The 20,726-nt window shown below is 33.7% G+C and overlaps 1 protein-coding gene across 3 annotated transcripts in view; it reads left to right on the top strand.

The window, feature by feature from the left end:
* Positions 1–20,726, top strand: part of LOC115880531 (protein FAM76A) — a 64,702-nt gene that overhangs the window by 22,307 nt on the left and 21,669 nt on the right. The window contains exons 5-6 of one of the 3 annotated variants that reach the window (XM_030897754.1): positions 12,369–12,620; positions 13,151–13,491. In XM_030897754.1, coding sequence (XP_030753614.1) covers positions 12,369–12,602 — 234 coding nt within the window. In that variant the 3' untranslated portion in view covers positions 12,603–12,620; positions 13,151–13,491. Of the gene's footprint in view, positions 1–12,368; positions 13,492–20,726 lie in introns of those variants that run through there. The other 2 variants (XM_030897753.1, XM_030897752.1) reach the window with 2 other exon arrangements.

Below are 20,726 nucleotides of genomic sequence, written 5' to 3'. Positions count from 1 at the left end.
AAACGCTTTCTGTGTGGCCGTGGGCTTATACGGGAGCTATTATTATTATTAACACTTGCTAAAACTACACTACTGAGTGTAGCAAAGAAATTAAATGAACATGTATTTTCTGCGGATTTTTTTGTATTATATTCTATAATTAAAATTCGGTCTTACTTAGAGGTACACATGCTTTTAGTTTTTTTTTCCATAACAAGGGGCCGTCCTCTGCCGGAAACACTGCGACCTGTGAGGCCTATGGTGTTTGTCCCCTTTCTACGTCTGCACCCATTCTCCTATCCCTGTGCCTTGCACTAACTTATGCAGTTCCTTGATAGGATGGGAGCATAGTTCCTCCGGTCCTCCAGAGCCTCGCAGTGGCATATTATTTGCTCCGCTGTTTTAGGAACTTTATCGCAGAGTCTACAGCAAAGACTTCCTTGATACAGGTTGGGCTTGTTCAGGTAACACTTGACAGTCATGTGTCCTGTCAAGAGGCCTGTTGTAATCCGCACTTTATTCCTGCTAAGCATTAGCAGTTCCTTTGCTGTTCTAGAGCTAGGTCCTTGGATAAAAGCCTTGCTGTGCCTGTACCCCTGCCTGTTTCTCCAATGGACATTCTGCTTTTCCCTGATCCAGAGTTTTAAGGCACTACGGGCCATATCATTTGGGTATTTGCAGTATCGGCTCTGGACCAAGATAGGATGCCGATAATCCTTGCCTAGCTAGCTCATCGACTTTTTCGTTGCCTTGGATACCGTGTGGCACGGCATCGGCACCCAGAATAATTTAATTCTGTTCCTTCGTGCTAGAGCTACCAGTTCATCTAGTCATTCCCAGACGAGTCTCGACGATACCTTGGGGTTCATAAGCGCCCCAAGTGCCGCCTGACAGCATATATTGATGAGCTTACCTGAATAAGCTCTTCTATTGTTTTCTCTCGCACATTGTAGAATGGCGTCTTTCCCCAAATACTCCAGCTCCTGTTGCTTCAGCGGTCTTTGACCCGTCTGTATACCAGGTTAGTACATCCCCTAGTGATCTAGGGTCCATCCTGAAGGAATGTTATATCTGTCCACAATCCTCGATCCATTTTGTTCACCTCGAATAGAATCTCCCATCTTTAAGTGTCCTGTTTCTGTCCTGTTTCCCAGAGCAAAACACTTTCTTGTCGATAGAAACCCATTCTTTCCCTGCGCCTATCATTATGTGAAGAGGCGGAAGGTCCAGAAGCGCCTCCATTGATGCAGTGGGCGTTGATTTCATCGCCCCTGTTATGCTCAGACAAGCAAGTCTTTGCATTACCTTAGGCCACCATACCAAGGATACATTTGTTACTGAAGGCCTCACCACTCCAGTGTACAGTCAGTCCATCATCTGTGGTCTGAGGCATGCTTTTAGTTACATCAGGCGTAAATTAAATGCGAATAGGACACAGAAGATAACTTTCCAGTGGTATACAAAAGTGTTTTGAAAATATGAATTGCTTTCAAGTTTCAAATACAAGGTATTTGCTAAACTAGTTGGCATATTTTAGAGCAGCAAAAATATAAAATTAACAAATGGAAAATTTATTAAATTATATTAGCAGATCGGAGTACAGGAAATAAACTACTCAAAACAATTATGGCATATTTTCTAAAAAAAATATTAATTTGTAAAACAAGACCTTTTGAATTCTTTGACTTACGCTTTTAAATAGTATGGATACTGTGAATGTGGAAATTCGATACAATAAGTCTATGCGCCGATCTGTAATTTTTAGTCGGCCGACTATTTGATTGCATGTGAGCGCGGCTCCATAAGGATTTATCGAGAGCTAACAAGTCATACAACGCGAATATTATTCTTAGTTCAAGTAATTCTTTTGTAGATGATCATTCTAATTCAGAAAAAAATTAGCAACAATTTCCAAACCACATAAATTCTTGTAAAGAAATAAAAATGTGACGTCGAATTTGACAATGACAAAATCATATCAGAATCATATTTTTACTGGTATTTTAATTATAGCTTTCTCTGTGCCGTATTCAGTATTTCTTTGGCCGTATTATAAAATCTTAGTATTTTGAAGGGAGATTTTTGCAAATAACTTAAATGACTGAATTGGTATTCCAAATAAAACGAAATTATAGACCAAAATACAACTTTAACGCCTCTCCAAAAAAGTCTAATACAATTTTTGCCTAAAATCATCTGGGGAGATAATATTTGACTTTTTCAAAATTTTCATGAAATTTCCAATGTCCCGTGTTCCGATGCACCATACGGTATACTATAGAAACCAGTGCCCCCAGTATACTTAAACAACACACTAATTCTGCAGTCTTCCTCCATCAAGTACTTAGTTATACACTTTGATACTAAACTTAGCTGAAAACATAGTAAGAAAATCTACATATATAAAATATAAAATGTTAATGTTTATCTGTGTCGTCTCTACTGAAGTAACGACTTGCTCTAGAAAGTTGCTTTTTTTACTGAAAGATAGCTAATTGGCTCTTCTAAAAACTGTCGTCGCCGGATTTTTTGTTTTTCATATAAATACCCTAATATTTTGTATTGCCTCCCTTGGTTGCCTGTATACGTCCGTTCATACTGTCATTGAGGCTGCATATACCATTTGCTTTATGCTTATTTCCCATTCTTCTTAAGAACCAAGCGAAGTTCAGGTAATGAAGCTGGCACCGCTGTGCGATCTCTAACCCTCTTGCCAAGCATTTCCCAATCGTCGAACATGATGGGCAGTTCACAGTAGTATACCGGGTGCGTCTCAAAAGTGGCTCACCCCTATAACTTTTTAATTTTTTTAGAAAAAAAAAACGAAATTTGGTATGTTACTATATGACATAAATTAGAATTGATTGACGTATTCAGTTGTTTTCGGACACTTCCTGTTTCACCGGAAATGACTACAACTCTTGATTTTTAAATGGCACCCTCAGTATTTTTTTACTTTATTCGCTAGAAAATGATAGTCTGAATAGAATGACATATCATATGTCAACTTTTGACATTTTCGCATATGGTTTATTTGAAATTGTAACTTGCGGTTCGTAACGAAAATTTGACTCGAAATACCAAGTGTGTGGTATCAAATTATTCGTAAAAAAATGCTTTTTCCAAATTTGCTAATGAGCCAACCTCGTTCCATTTGAAAAATTTGAGATATGATTAAAAATACGATTTGAGCATTTTCTAACTGGCCAGGATACGACACTAAAAACATTAGACGATCAAATCTATTTTTTCAAGGCTCCTTCATTAAGAATTATTGTTTTTAATATAGCCATGGCACTCTCGACTGAATTTTAAAATACGATTTTTTATTAAGCGAGAATGCCAAAAGTTGACATATAATATGTCATTCTATTCAGACTATCATTTTCTAGCGAGTAAAGTAAAAAAATACCAAGGGTGCCATTTAAAAATCAAAAGTTGTAGTCATTTCCGGTGAAACAGGAAGTGACCAAAAGCAATTGAATACGTCAATAAATCCTAATTTATGTCATATATTAACATACGAAACTTGTTTTTTTTTATCTGTAAAATTAAAAAAGTTATAGAGGTGAGCCACTTTTGGGACGCACTCGGTATAGTTCACAATAATCACCAAAGCCACCATTTAGCTCTTAAAAATTAACCAAGGCATGTATTGGTATGATCCAAAAAACAAAATGCTCAGGAAACATGGTTCTCACCGTAAAATTATATTTTTGGAAAATTTAAACACGAAATTATTGCACAGGGTGTTTTAAACTTAGGGTAAAAAACAACCCCTCGATTAACCATGTATAATACGTCAAATACTAAAGTTTATAAAAAAACTGAGTTTACAAATTAAAGTTGATATAATTATACAACCTTGCTAAAAATTCATGAAAATAGGGCTAAAAATAACACAAATATAACACTTTAAATTTGACCAAAAATTTCTCCGTTGCCTTGTTTTTACATATATCGCAAGAGAATAAACTTCTTTTATATAAAACCATAATAATACCTATGTGGACATATGGAGCAAAACTCTGGGAATGCGCGCTAGTAAATCAAATATAGCCTTAATACAAAGGAGTAAATCAAAAAATTAGTTTCCAATCATGCTCTATTTTACATGAAGACTTAAAAATTCCCTACGTTAAAGAAGTTGTCCAAACTCGGAGCAAAAAAACATTCATCACATCAGTAGACTACATGATCACACTAATACCTTACTTCAGCCTCTACTCGAACCAGTACCTACAAGAAGACTTAAAAGACCATGGCCATCTGATTTGAAAGAATATTAAGGAGGATTTTTCGCTGGAGAAGACCTCGTCACGTTAACTGGAGCGTCATTACTCTCATGTCATCAAACTAGCCCATAGAATTTCTTTGTAATTATTCTGATTGCTAATAAACCATTAAAAAATATTTAGTTAGGTTAGCAACAGAAATAAACTTTTTGTGAATGCGTTTCGAAATTGACAGTTTTTGATATTTATTTATTTTTTCTTAGTAGAAGATTATTTTCTTTTATCTATGTATTTATTTGATATTCGACATTCTTTTAGGCACTAGTATCTAAAAGTGACACTTGTTTAGGCACTAGTGCCTAAAAGTAAAAAATGAAACATTAGAAACAATGAAAATATTTATTTATTATAAATCTTAAAGGTACAATTATTTAAATTATTAAAGTGAATACAAGAGGTATCCAACTTTTCGTCTCTAAGAGAAATGCAAGTTGTAGGAGTTTAAAATAGAGGGAATCAGTAAATTTCTTGTACTGGCAATGCTAGTAGCTTCTACTTCTACATGAACTGCTTTTAATTTCTAATTTGAAGTATCTTTCTGTCCAATGATTCTTTTTGCTATTTCGGTTTTATGTTCAATTGAATTTTCAGTGTAACCTTCAGCAACCCAGCTTGATCGCCAACCTCCATGTCGCTTTAAAACTATTATGTCCGCTCCTGAATCTGCATCATTGTTGCAGAGCTGCGCCGGAAACAATGAACAGTGTATTCAATGGCGTTGGAGAGTCCAAGAAATTCCGCTATCTTTTTTGGCATACCCCCAATGGGCTCTTTCACTATATTTTGGAATTAGCATAATTGAATAAAACAATTAATTCTAGAATTTTCTGCTATCTCACTTTCGAAAAATTTGAAGTCGTTCTTAAGAAAATAAATAAAAACCCAAAAGCCCAGAATAAAAATCCGCACTTTATTTTTAATACGTCACACCTGGCATATTGAAAAGCGGCAACAGGGCCGCGGCCGGGCCACCATGCTGGCCCATCACCACCTCCACACAAGGCCATTCAACCTTTTCCAATATGGCGGAGATAGAAGTGCTTTATTTGGCGCGTATTTTAAAACCTGCTTTGTTTCCAAATAGACATTTTTCACACAAATGTCGGGTTAGATTACGTAATATTTCACTAATTTTTTAATTTACAGGGAGTCTAAAGTTCTCCACATAAGTATGGAATTTTTTGTATTATTACTTTTATGAAAACATCAGTTAGTTACTTCTTATAAAAAGGTCTGCTTTCTCAAAAAATAAGTAGTGTTAAAATATTCAAACTTGAAGTAGCATATACAGGGTGTTAAAAATCATCGGAAAAAGAAATAACCCGAAATATGTGACAGAAAATAGCAATATAAACTAAATATTCAATTGCAAACACTTACCTACCATAGTTTAGGATTTACTGAACGTTTGATAAATATATACTATTATGGAGAGTATAGGATTACTTGTCTTAGTAAAAGCCTTGGTAAATGCTCTTGGAATTATAAACTACACTGGCTTGTGTCAAAAAATATGGAATATTTTTTTTTATTTTAAACTATAATAGGTGAGGATAAATAAAAATATAATATGTGTTTCAAGATTTTATATAGAAAAAAAAACGAAATACCTTTTTGGGGGTTCGTAAGTAAAGCTTACGCTTAGCTTAGTTTTCTTTACTCTTTCTCTTTACATAGGGTATTGTCTTTGTGGTAAAGACGTCATTCCTTTTTTTGCATAGTTCTTCAATAAAATATATTTGATATTCTGAACAAGATGGATTTAATAATAAATTCTGACGTATGTGAGGGGCAATTGTGACCTAAAAAAAGACTTACATCCAGGCCATTTATATTTTCAAATGTTAATGTTGTCAATATCTTTCTCTGATCTTTTTGATGTAAAAAGCTTGATTCCTCTTCCAATATTTTACTTATAGTGAGGTAAATGTAAGCAGTAGCCATAACTACATCCTCACTAGGGTAACAGAGGCTTTGGCATTTGACCTTTTTGAGGCATATTTAATGCACTTCTTACCCGAGAACTACTAGTAGGAGTGAAATTATCTCTTTTAATAGCTGTCAACCATTTTTTACGAAGCTCGTCATTTTTGGAGAATATAAAAGCAGAAACCTTGGGACCCCCTCTATAATTCCCGTTACAATTTGGAACAGAGCATGTAAAAGGCATGCTACAATAAAATGTTAATACCTACCCTTTAATACCTATCTTTTGATTATTGTAAATAACCATTATAAAGTACTATGCAGACTGGCGGCGAAGGCATTTTACTCATTTAGGTGAAATATCTTGATAAATACTTCGCTTCTTCTTACCTTAAAATAACTAACAATAGAGGAGTACGACAAGCACAAAAGTTTGAAGTTCTCTATGTGGAATGTCTGGTTTGGATTTTTATTACACTGTTATTTTATCACAATTTTCTGATCACACCATGCACTGAACACTAAGAACTAAACAAACGTGTTGCAGAAGCACAACAAACTAGAGATAATTATTTCTTGTATGCAATCGGAACGAGAAACCACGACCGGCTTTTCAGGTTAAAGGTAAACAATTTAATAATGCGCTGCCTTCGCCGCCATATTTGCCTTGCCCATATCATGTTGATTGGCCTTGAGTTGAGGTGGTGCTGGTCAAATCAAATCGCAATGTTGCCAGTTGTTGGCTGGCGCACGAGCACGGTTCTGGAATGTGATTGGGTGTATTTTTCATACGTCATCAATTGGCGCTTTAAAATTATTTCAAATTAAAGCAATTTTGAGGGCCTATAAAAAATTATTCAGTGTCGTGAAACTATTTTTTGGATAAATATACTGATAATAGTCTTCTATTTCAGATTTTGTCCTCGAATTGAGTATTTTATTTTTTGTGAAAGAGCCCATTGTATTGATTTCAACTGGCAGGGTACAGCATTGATTTTTTCGATACGTCAAGAGAAATCGCTGATGTGTCACATTGAGTGGTCGAAGTTTTGCGTACTTACGCAATACATGTAAGAAATGGATACCATCTATTGGTCCCTCAGTAATCGTAAACACTCTTGGAAAATGCACTTTTGTATTCGGAATCTTCACACTAATAAATGACTGACAATCTTTAATGGCATCTTCGGTTAAAACGTGATTTCTTCCCTCCTACATGCTCCAAATACTCCAACGATTAAGACAACTTTAGCTAACAGAAATTCTTTGTCATCGGCTTCTTTCATAAAGCGTTCTATTTCCAGTTTTGTAAATACTTTTGATTTCTTTGCCTGATATCCTGAAGTTTTTTTTAAATGTAATAAGGTTTGTGAATTTGCTAATATCTACGTTTCTGTTCAGACACAGAGTTGACGGCTTTAAGGTAGTAGATAACTTCAGGGAAATAGGCTAGCAGGCTAGCAATACCTTTTCTGTGAAACTCTCAACATGTTTTTCTTTAATCCAGGTTTCAAAGTTGTAGGTGATCTCGTATCGTAAGTTTTTCGACTTCTCGGGCGAAAACTGCGCTATATAACGTGGATAGCGCAGTTTCAACAACTTGTTGAATATCCAAAGACTCGTCATTATCACTCATTTTTTCACAAAACTTTGTAGGAAATACGGCGACGTTTGAACCTGACAGAACTTTGTCATTAAACAATGCATAAACAATGCCTTAGAAACCGATTACCAGAACATTTTAAAAAATGTTTAAAAATAAATAATAATAATAGCATGAAAATCTCAAATTATCCGCTTTCACAAAAAATCTTGTATGAAACTCGTTGCGAAAAATGTTTTTAAACACTCGAATCATTTTGCGTCCCTTGCTTAAAGCACATTCATTTCGCAACTTGTTACATAAATAGCTATACAGGGTGCTACAAATTCGAGGTACGAGCATTAGTATCTCGGAAACCGTAATAGATACGAAGATGGTTAAATTGGGGCAAAGTTGCGCCTTGGGATGTTTGCCAACATGTTATCAAAAAGTTTCAAAACTTCCAGGATTGCTGAGTTTTTTTAGAAAAACGGATTTTTGAAAATCAATTTTATTTTTTCCTGTCATTACTTTTTAGAAAATCAAAAACTAATTGAACATTCTCATAGCCACTTTGTCAGGGCTATCAATGTCAGGAAAAATACTGTCATTTTTAGATTTTCAAATTATCTGATAATTTGTGAGATACATAGGCCAACTTAATTGTTTTAAATACGGACCTACATTTCTTATTTAAGGTTTTGAAAGAATTCAGTCTCCTTCCTGAGTACAACGATATGCCACAGTTTATTTTTTTTTTGTTTTATATACTTTAAACAACAACAAAACTGTTTAATTATTATTTAATATACAGTGGTGGCCAAAAGTATGGAAACTTTTTTAATTTGTCATTTATGCTGAGAAATTAAAATATGAAATAAAACGACTTATATAATCGTGACCTACAAATAATTTCCTACAAAACCTAATACATTTAAATAAAAAATTACAGCTATCAAAAAATATATAAAAAATTATGAATATTTTCTTGGTCAAAAGTATGGAAACTTAAGAAGAATGTTTATTAAAATTCAAGATAATATAAAAATTACTAATATTTAGTGGAATATCCCTTTGAATTAATTACTTCTCTACATCTTCGTGGCATCGAATCGATCAATCTCGTACAATTTTTACTGGAAGTGGCCGCCCATTCAGTTTTTAGCACTTCTCATAATTCATTTTTATTTGAAATAGAATGGCTTCGAATTTTGCTATCTAAATGGTCCCATAAATTTTCTATGGGGTTAAGATCCGGAGTCTGTGAGGGCCAATCCATTAGTGGAACATTATGTTCATTTAACCAATTTTGAACAAACCGAGATTTGTGCTTGGGATCATTGTCTTGCTGGAACAACCATCTGAGTGGCATTTCTTCATCAGCATGAGGCAGCATATTATTCTCCAATATGTCTTTGTAGAAAAAACGGTCCATTATCCCATCAATTTTAACAAGAGGACCAACCCCTGAGCGAGAAAAACACCCCCATACCATTATACTCCCAACCCCATGTTTTACTGTGGGCATCTGGTACTTATGGCTGTACCGTGTACCTTTTGGTCTTCAGACATAACGTCTCCCGTCACTACCAAACAGTTGAAACTTGCTTTCGTCGCTAAACAGTACAGTATTCCATTTCTGATAAGACCAGGTGAGATGATCTTGAGCAAATTTAAAGCGGGCCATCCTATTTTTCTTTGATATTAGTGGTTTCTTCACCGCAACTCATCCAAAAAGTTCCATGTCATCCAACCTTCTTCTCATCGTGCGTGCAGACACCGATATTCCCCTTTCACCCATTTCTCAAGAAATGTATGTGGATGTTTTTCTTGGATCTCCCATTGATATTCTCTTCATTACTTTCATTGTCCTGTTGCATAACTTTCTTGGTCTTCCTGACTTAAAAGCTGTTGAAACGTTCCCTGTTTTATTAAATTTACGAATTATTTTCGAAACGGTGCCTTTTAAAATGTTTAAATTTTTAATTATTTGAATTTGTTTATAACCGCTCTTGTATAATTCAACTATTTTATTTTTTAAATCCGTAGAGAAATATTTCGACTTGGGCATGATGTTTATATTTATCTGAAGCAAATCGTACCGTTTATCAGCTTAAACTAAATAATTTTAATGTATTTATTTATGGTTTCCATACTTTTGGCTACAAGAAATCTATTGTTCTCCTACAAAAACTGCTAAACAGATTTTTTTTCGCTGTGTAATTTTTGGAATACTTTTATTTGCTGATAAGCTGTTCATTTATATTCCTGAGAGTTTAAGCATAGCAATATTTTCTGTGATATTTTAAAAAGTAAAAAGTTTCCATGCTTTTGGCCACCACTGTAATTTCAAGCCCGACTCTAGATTTTTAAATTATTTAACCTGATTATATTCATGGTAACAATAAGGAAAATCAAGCCAATTGAAAGATTTAAATTAATAATATCCAGATCAGCAATTTAAAATATATTATTTTTAACTTTTTTTGTGAATTTGAAATCTCAATGTATGATCTAATAATATGCATAATATTAATCCTAGTTATTATACATATATCAACTTCTACAAACAAATTTCTAATGCTCTTCATGTTTGAAAGGGTTTATTTAATACCACCCTCCCTATTGCACACATTTATTTTTCGTTCAATTTTATGTATAGCCCTTTCAACAGGTCTTATACTTCCGAATGCATTTTGTACTCTTTGTTGTAAATGATGAGGTATATTGATTTCACTTTTACAAATGACGTCAACACACAGGTTCAGGAACCTCGCTGGCCATTATGCTGCTCCACCATTCCCAATCCATCTTCCGAGGAAATTATTTTATTGTTTATATTAGGGCTGCACCGAGTACCGAGTAGTTCAGTGCTCGGTCAGAATTTTAACCGAGTAATATGTACTTGGTGCTCGGCCTTACTCGACCGGGTAGGCCGAATAGAGTATAGTAATAGAAACAATCTATTTATGCATGTCCAAAACAGAAAGAAATGAAACTCACAGTGGCAAATAATAAAATAAACAAAAAGTTATTCATTCATAACTCTAACTAATGTATTTTAGCAAAGTAATAATAATAAGTATAAGTAATAACACAAACACAGTGAAATAATAATTTAATACATTTTACTTTTAATAATTTTACTTATAATCTAAAAGAGGTCAGCACTGTCACTCATTTTAATATAACTTTAAAGGGTATTATTAATTGTTTGAATTATTTTTCACTGTTAAATTAGTTACACATATAAGTTTTGCTTAAAACAAAATCAACGTCGCCACCTTAAAAGAATCAATTCAGAATCCAGCACATTAGAAATATCAGTTTGCATGGGGAACCACAGAACAAAACAATATCTCCATAAGCAAAACAAATCAGGTCATTGGTTTGTAGTCGGGGAATCCCAGCCGCTCGCCAATCATAGGCAAAACAAACAAGATCATTGGTTTAAGCCCGGAGAATTCTCCGGGAATTTTAACTAGCTATATATTTATATTTATATTATGTATAAAATATAATATTATTATGTTATGGTGGATAGTATAATTAGTATATATTGATAAAGGTCGCATAAGTGTTAAGACTATTAAAAACCCGACAATTCCACTACTCGGCAGCCAAGTACTAGTTACTCGGCCATTACCTTTAGCCGAGTACTCGGTACTCGGTCAAGTTAAAAAAACAGGGCTCGTTACAGCCCTAGTTTATATTATATTTATCTTATTTATTTTATATCATTTTATTGTATTTTTGATTTTCCGTATTCAATGATTTATCTCACGTCATTGTTCAGTTTTAAAACTCCTCAATATTGTAACAATGAATAGATTAAATATTTAAAAAAAAACAGAGCCGGACTTTAGTTTAAATAAATTGTGTTCAAATTTCCGAAACAAAAAAAAATTATGTGTGGCACATCATTGTACTCAGGAGGCCGAGTTCTTTCAAAATCTGAAATAACAAATGCAGGTCCGTATTTAGAAAAATCAAGTTGGCCTCTGTATCTTACAAATTATCAGATAATTTAAACATCTAAAAATACTATCAGACAGCCCTAGTAAAGTGGCTATGAAAATGTGCAATTAGTTTTTTGATTTTTTAAACAGTAACGACAGGAAAAAATAAAATTGATTTGCAAAAAAACCGTTTTTTCCAAAAACTCAGCAATCCTTGAAATTTTTAAAACTTTTTTGATGGCATCTTGGTGAACATCCCAAGGCGCAACTTTGCCCCAATTTAACCATCTTCGTATCTATTACGGGTTGCGAGATACCAATGCTCGTACCTCGAATTTGTAGCACCCTGTATAGATATTGACGGTAATTGACGTTCTGCTTAGTATAAATAAAATATGATCTTAGAAAGACTGAAGTGTATCTAATCATTTTAGATTCGGCTTTTAATTTTTTTCGATATTTTCGGGATCCTGGGATTTAATATCGGGATCCCGGTTTGGAAACGCCATTTTTATCCCATTAAATATTTAAGTTTGCAGCCACAAAATAGTTTATTTATCTTAGTTTTCTAAATGTATTACTATATCTAAGAAGACGGTGTATTTTTAATAATTGTTTCGTTTTTAGATTACTGAACTGAAAGCGAAACATTTTACTACAGAATCTGAATTGCGGGTAAAAATGAAGACTAGCCTAAAAGAACACGAAGACAAAGTAGACACGCTGAATAAAAGAATATCGGGCCTATTAAAACAGGTCGCAGGTCTTTCGAAAACGGCGAAAAAGGGCTTAAAAGGAGATTTAACAGTTACTTCAGATGCGAATAATAGCAGTGGAACAGACAGTCCCAGTATACAATAAATTGTTATTCTTTATATGGTAAGGAAGAAATTAAATTAATTTTGATATTCACTTTATATTTTATAAAAAAAATCAATGTCATTAAGCGCTTACTAAAGTCTTTAGTAAGAAAAATTGAGGATTAGAAGTGTCTTAATGTATTTATTTAAGTGTTCTTAAATTATTTATTTTATTGATATATTAATAGAATTTTTGTCGTTCGTAAAAGTCTGCATAGATTACCATTTATCTGAAATTATTTCCTAATTTATAATAATTGAAGGTTTGACGATATACCAATGAAAAATAAAAAATAGATTAACACCAAATAGTAAGCAACAAATAGAAATATATTATTGAGTTATCGAAAAACATATCTGAACTTTGTTCAGATGTCATTTACGACCGATCAAAACAATGATCGTTTCTGGCAAAAGCATATGTGCAAATATCTCACGTTCCAGTATATCACAAATCTTGACAACAGTATCGATCTTGCTTTTCAATTGACTGTTTCGTTGTTTTTGTACGTTTTGCATCTAACATTAAGTGTATTTTTTGTTATTTAGTTTGAAGAAATTAAATCACAGCCTATTCAGCACCAGCTAGCTTAAGTATTCGCTTGTCACCTACTGCGAATCTCCATACAAATGATCGTCAGCTAGCTGCTTATGAATAAGCTGGAAATAAATTAACGTGTATTTTGAGTGGTACAATAATTAAGAAAGAAAGAAATATGTATTTTTATTTGATGTGCATCCTTAAAATACTATCTATAATTATTTGCCGAAAAATAAATTAAAATACGGCCTTTCTTCAAGGTACACGTGACTTTTTTCAAATCGAGTATAAATGAAATGGAATATAATAATATTGACTCAACATGCTCAATAAGAAAATATATAACGTTTCAAACAATGTATAGTAAACGCCACGAATGTTTGGGAGTGATTCATCGGTCGCTACCACGTGAACTGATCTGTTCAAGGTCACGTAAAACTTAATTCCAGTGCCGTGGTGTTTCAAGTCATATAATAATCAATATATAATCTGTTGTAATTTGTTGTTTTAACTGTCAAAGTCTTGTCAAAACATATATTTGGTTATAAATATAAAATGGAATGCCCCATTGGTCGCACTGCAAGCACACCAATGGACTGACGCACAAAAACGAATCAATCAAAGAAACGCGATATAGTATCGTCTTTGTCAATCATGCTAACATTTTAGAATAAGTAGGAAGAGCGCAGGCAGATGATTAGACCGGGCCTTTAAAAACCTACGTCTGCGGTAAAAATTTACGTTTTTAATGTAAAAATTATAGCGCGCGTGTCGATTCTAACTTCATCCAGCGATGAATCACTCCCAAACATTCGTGGCGTTTACTATAGTAGCAAATTACAAATATGCCTGTATTGGGTGGTATACTTCATAATAAATATAAACTCCTCTCTTTATATTTACACTTTATTATAACATTTTGAAGAAAACTGTCCTTTATAGTTTATATTAGATGCATTACTGTAAAAAATTATAATGCTAAAAGCCGTTAACCCCTTTTATATACAGTGCGTTCCTTGATGACATGCTAATATTTAAGGGGGTGGTTCTTGGACCTATTGTAAGAGAAAAACTTCATATGAATGTATGTCCTAAACAGTGCCGTCCATACGGGTTTTGTATTGAATATTTTTGAAGAAAAAATTGGTACACCACTGGCTTCTTAAAATAAAAATTATTTTCAAAATCTCCCATTCATTTCTGAACAATTTTATCTCATGATTTTTTCGTCCGGTGCATATTTATTGCTTAAAAAAAGTCAGTTTACTTCAGGGTCAAATCACTGAAAATCTGATGCGGTGATGGTGCATCCATACCATCCTAGAAAAAGCGGAACGGCGTATCGGCGTTGAATCGATTTCCAGCAATTCTATTGGCTGAAATTTGTGACAGATGATGTTTCGAAAAATTTCAACCAATAGAATTGATGGAAATCGATTCAAGGTCGTTACGCCGATACGCCGTTAGGTTTTTTCTAGGATGATGTGGATGCACCCTCAATTCGTTACTGCATCGGCTGGAAGGAAATTAAGAAATGAACCTTTTTTTTTCGTATATCAAAATATGCATTTTGATGCATGGAAAAATAACATCAGAACTATTTTGAAAAAAAAATTGAAAAGTTAAGATGTTTAGGACATGCATTCATTTGAAGTTTTTTCTCAGAATTGGTCCAAGAATCGCCCCCTTAAATACTAGCATGTCATTAAGGGACACCCTGTATAAAACAGGCATTTTTGTAATTTGCCGTCCTGAAGCCCCGTTCTCAAAACTGCGTTGTGCCGTTGGCCACACTTCAGAGAACCAATAAAATTTGTACTAAATTCAAATTTGACAGGTGTTTGAATTTAGTACAAATCTCATTGGGTCTTTGAAATGTCAGTCAGTGTCGTAGTGTCACGCCAACGACACTACGACGTTCTGAAAATGGGGCTTGACAGTTACATAAGATATCTCAAATTGAGATTGGATGCTGAATCAATTTTACATAACTGCTTTTTCAATGACTCAACAATATAATTTGTTTCATTGATTTGTTAGTTACTTTTTGATAGCTTATTTTAAACTAATAAATAAAACACTGATTGCAAAATAAGTAATAAAGTTATTAATTACGAAAAAATATTTTTGTGAACTTTTTGAATATCGCTTTACGGGAAATTCAGGAGTAAATGAATTAATTGTACCCTACCATTAAAATGTTTTTTAACAATAAAGCAATTTTTGACATCAATCATTTTGACACAAATGAAGAAATTATAAAATCACATGCTATTTGCTCAGCTGAGAAGCTTTTTTATTTTCTCAGTAGTAAAATTTTTCATCATTTATTCTAAAATATTATCAGTTTATTTATGTACCTTATTTTTTTAGCCAATAATGATATATTTATGACTTTTTAGCTGTTAAGTATTCAACTTTATACTTCTAAAATATATATTTTACCTGAATTGAGTCATAATGGCCTTAGTAACATTAAAATATATTTTTTATGAATGAGCAAAAAATGTTTAGATATTAATTCCAATTGGAACGGTTTCATCTGAAATTCTAGTTTTATCATTTTTTTGTAACATATTTCTTAAACTTATTGTATAATAGTTATAAATACTTATTTTTTTATATTATACATTTTCAAACAATCCCGTAGCATAATAAATTTTGTTTCTGTAAGATACAGTTATTTATATTGTAAAAATGTAGCTTCAAAATTTTGTTTCATCATATATGGTTAAGGTCTGTGAAATACACAAAGATAATATATTCAAAAATACCCTTTTCTTTAACCATTAGTGATTTTTTTTATTTTTAGCCTCAATACTAAATATACCTATATTTTTTCAAAGTTTTTTTGTGTATGTTCTATCTAATATCGTGTGATGAATGTCCATTTTAGTTGCAAATGGGGGTTTTATTGCTTATTATGAAAGATAAAACCTTGTAGTTTTTGTAAATATGAGCTACTTTTTGTGAAACCAAAGACACGGCAACCAAAATTTGCATGTCCTGAGTTTCCATAATATAGGGTGATATCAAGAACAGTTAACTTAATAGGACTGCTCATTCAGCCAAAAGTGTCTGCCAAGTGAATGCGAAAACTCCTCGCTTTGTGACGTCATTGTAGTCCTTATCCGGCAACCAGTAATACACACACGTGCATTATTGGTTGCCGGATGCAAAACGTTTATTATTTAGTTTATTATATTAAACACCTTATATGTATGCAGTATAGCATCGCCTAACAACAGTATCATCACCAACCATAACAGCAGTTCCCAGCATCACCTTTTGCAGGCATTCTTTTTAAAGTACTTCCATATTTTGCTTTATAATAATTAATAAACAATATCGTAGGCACTTAGTAAGCACTTTGTCACAATCCACAACACAAAATGAACGTATTTATACACTCTATAGCTCTAAAAACTTTAAAAACACCTTTTTCACGTTTAAAATTAACAAAATAATTAACTCAAAATTTCTCAGCTTTTATTTTTATAAGTTTACCATAGGCAACTAATAATACACACTATCATGACAAGGCCACGAAGGCTTTGACAAGGGCTACAATGACGTCACAACTGTCAGCTGAAGCGCGGGAAGAGGCGAACGTACGTCTTATGAGGATGAGCAATCCTATTAGTTCACCGTTCTTGGGGTGATATATTTGTGGTGTATACCGGGTGTTTTTCAAAAGTGACTCATGCCCTATAACTTCTTTATTTTTAAACGGTTTTATTTAGCTCGACCCGTACGGTATTTATTTATTTGTTTGTTTATTTGGGTCAAAATTAGAAATTGAAATTTAAGTACCTTCCTGTTGTCAGATTGATCTGAAATTTGGTACACATCTTTAGTTCCGATGACAATACAATATAGTAATATCAATAACATTGTAAATCTAAGGTGGCCGCCGGTACAAAAAGGGCGGATTTCATATTTTTCCACAACCCCCTCAATATGGGTATCAAATGAAAGGGCTACACTAGTAGAATACTGTGATTATGACAAAATTTAAAATCCAAGATGGACGTCGTTACAAAATGGCGTATGAGGGCATGAGTAGTCGTGTCCAGAACAGTTGTGTCCAAGATTGTGTTAGAAGGACAGGTAAAAAAAATAGGTGATTAGATGTACCTACGTAGTTAGCGGTAGCTTTACCACCCAAGTTAAGGTAATAGGTTAAAACGTGCTGAGGACTGTATGGCATTAGGGTGGCTAAAAATGTAATGTCGCAAGCGTTTTCCTCTCAAGATTGGGCGCCTCTTGTTGTATATTATAGCCTTGCCCCTCTACTGGACCTCTGGGGGTCGACCGTTAAAATGTCCATTACTCGTGGGAACAACATGGAAACAATAAATAAAAAACAAACAAAAATAAAACGAAACTGCTACACAACGAAAAAGAAGGCTCGAAAAGGCGAAAGAAAAGTATAGAACGAAACGTGCAAAAGAAAGTGAAAATGAAACCTATAGTCGACTACAGAAACGAAGAGAACGGTTAGCAACAGAAACACCTGAGCAACATAATGCCAGGTTAATAGCACAACGTGAGAGACAAAGACAGCTGGTAGAGTCAGAAACACCTGAGCGTCATGAGTCCAGGCTAGCATCACAACGTGACAGACAGAGAGAGTTGTTAGCGGCAGAAACACCTGAGCGTCATGAGTCTAGGCTGGCATCACAACGAGAGAGACAAAGAGAGTTGTTAGCGTCAGAAACACCTGAGCGTCATGAGTCTAGGCTAGCATCAGAACGCGACAGACAGAGGGAGTTGTTAGCGTCAGAAACACCTGAGCGTCATGAGTCCAGGCTAGCATCACAACGTGACAGACAAAGAGAGTTGTTAGCGTCAGAAACACCTGAGCGTCATGAGTCTAGGCTGGCATCACAACGAGAGAGACAAAAAGAGCTAATAACATCAGAAACACCTGAGCAACGTGAGGCCAGATTAACAGGACGGCGTGAGAGACGAAAGGAGTTAGAAGCTTCAGAAACACCTGAGCAACGTCAAGACAGGTTAAATAACCAACGCGAGCGTGCACAGCAACGCAGAGGGCAGAAGGGCAAGCATACGTGGCTCTAAGTCGAGTCAAGTCTCTGGAAGGGCTATGTATTGAGGAATTAGATTGTAATAAATTATCAGGTAAAAAACCATGTAATAGTGATGCACTAAATGAATTAAATAGAATGAGGAATATTCGGTAGGCATTTCCGTTAAATACTAAAAACTAGAAAATAATAACAATTAGATATTTTGAACTTCTAGTTCAGAAATATTTTAGTACTAGGCAGAATAGCTTTTAGGCATATTAGACTAAAATAAAAACGTGGGGCCCATTAACTATTGCTGTAATACTTTCTTCTATACTAAGTGTGGATTGCATCGACTTACTATAATCGTAACTGGAGATTTTGACAATCAATAACCAGCCGTGGCGGCTTCACCAGCGAACGCCGAGCTCATGATCTACCAAAGTATAAAGATATGCTTTGCCATAGGTAGGATTTCAGAGGGGCCCCACGTTTTTATTTTAGTCTAATATGCCTAAAAGCTATTCTGCCTAGTACTAAAATATTTCTGAACTAGAAGTTCAAAATACCTAATTGTTATTATTTTCTAGTTTTCAGTGCACATAAGATAAAACCGTTTAACTTAAAAGTTTTTTTACCGATTTTTTCAGATAAAAACGAGGTTTTGCATGTTAGTATAGGATATAAATCAGGATTGATTGACGTTTTTAATGAGGAAAATGCATGTTTTTAAATAATGGTTTTAAAAAACAGTTCATATAAATACAAATTGAACAAAAAAAATCGTTGATATCGGTTAAGAAATGCCTCTAATATAAAATAATTAAATATTGTTAATTTAAATGGCCGGGCAAACGCTCTCTACCGCGCCTTGCCGCTGTAACGTCACCCGCCGTTCTTCTGGTTGAGTGGAGCCAGACGCGTGTTTATTTTACACAGTTTGCTTTTAAACGCTGTTGAATCAGAGGCAAAATTTTAGTTATTTGTGTTAATTAATACATAATTAGTAATTAGTGATATTTATAAATAGTAATGGATGAGCGAAAACAGAAAAAAATGGTCCAAGGCCATGAGAAGAGATGAATAGAAAAACGTTAAATTATCCTCTATTTTTACGATTTATTGTTGTGAAGATCATTTTGATGTAAGTTCATATATTTATGTATATTGTCTTACATAGGTATATGAAATTTGAATGTACAGGGTTATTCATTATATTTTGACACCCACATACAGCCTTAACTGCAAGTTTTAGAAGAAAACAATAAATAAAAAAGTTGCATGCTTTTTCATATACTCTCTTTTAAAATTAATTCTAGTTATACAGGGTGTCTCAAAAAAGGTGGTTCTGAAAATTGTAGGTATTTTTCGCTTTTCAACTGTCAATATTTCGTAAACATTGGAAGATAGGTATAGGATATTATACATGAAATATATCTAGAATATCTAGAAATTTCCGAAGAATCCAAAAATATATAGGGTGTTTCACTTAAAAAAGTAACTTAATTTTGGCGTTTGCTTATGGGACACCTTGTATAATATTTTCATTACTGATAAACAATTTATTTCCTATAATTTCGTAAAAAACAATCTTTAAAAATAACAAGGGTATGGGGGTGTCAATATATAAAAAAAACTTTCTTTTTCACGCTATGCTCTGGAGTTATTTTTCCACGTACTAAACAAATATTTTTGTCTCTTTTCACTTCTACATAACCTACAGCATTATCTCCATACGGCTCCCTACCTGATCTGAAAAATAAGTTTATAACATTAATATCTATAACTATATAAAAGTTCGTAACAGTAGGTACCTACTTATACTTAAATATGCCTCAATACTACAAAGAATAAATGTTACATACCTCTCTGTTTTTTTCCTCGTAATTCAGCACCAATAAATTGGGAATTTGTATTTATAAAAGCAGCCAACATAAAAGCATCGACTTTTGGCAAGTTATCTGATTGTGCTTTTACAAACCCGGAATCTGCCATTACTTAAAACATTCTCAGAACACACAACACATACAAATAATAACTGCACAAAAAAGCATAAAAAGCCCCTTCAATCAACGCTAAAAGCAACAAAAATGTCTTAGTACGCCACCTAAATACGTACATAAACGGAACACGTCTGGCTGATTCTGGCCATCGCGCTTCGACGAGAACGGCGGGTGACGTCAGACCAATAGAATATCGTTTCAATTCGAGAGGCGTCGTTTGCGTTATCCATAGTATTTTAATGGCCCGTTTTATAAAATTGTGGTACTGCTTTCAAGAAAAAAGTTTTTTTTTGCATTTACACGTATTTATTCTAATAAATTGAACAGTTTCTGGCGAAAAATAAAATATATGCATCTTCCTCATTTTCAGTCGCTTCCTGTTTCACCGGAAATTACTACAACTTTTAATTCCGAAAATCCAAACCATCTGAATAGAATGATGTATTGCATGTCATCTTTTGACATTTAAAAAAAATGTATTTTAAATTTCAACCTAGAGTGTTTAAATAAATAACGACAATAAATATAGGTAACAATAATTATAAAAT

The sequence above is a fragment of the Sitophilus oryzae genome, unplaced genomic scaffold, assembly GCF_002938485.1.
Source record: "Sitophilus oryzae breed Bouriz unplaced genomic scaffold, Soryzae_2.0 scaffold_1625_pilon_pilon, whole genome shotgun sequence".
In the NCBI taxonomy this organism is placed as follows: Eukaryota; Metazoa; Arthropoda; class Insecta; order Coleoptera; family Curculionidae; genus Sitophilus; species Sitophilus oryzae.
This window is presented reverse-complemented; position numbering and strand designations above follow the sequence as displayed.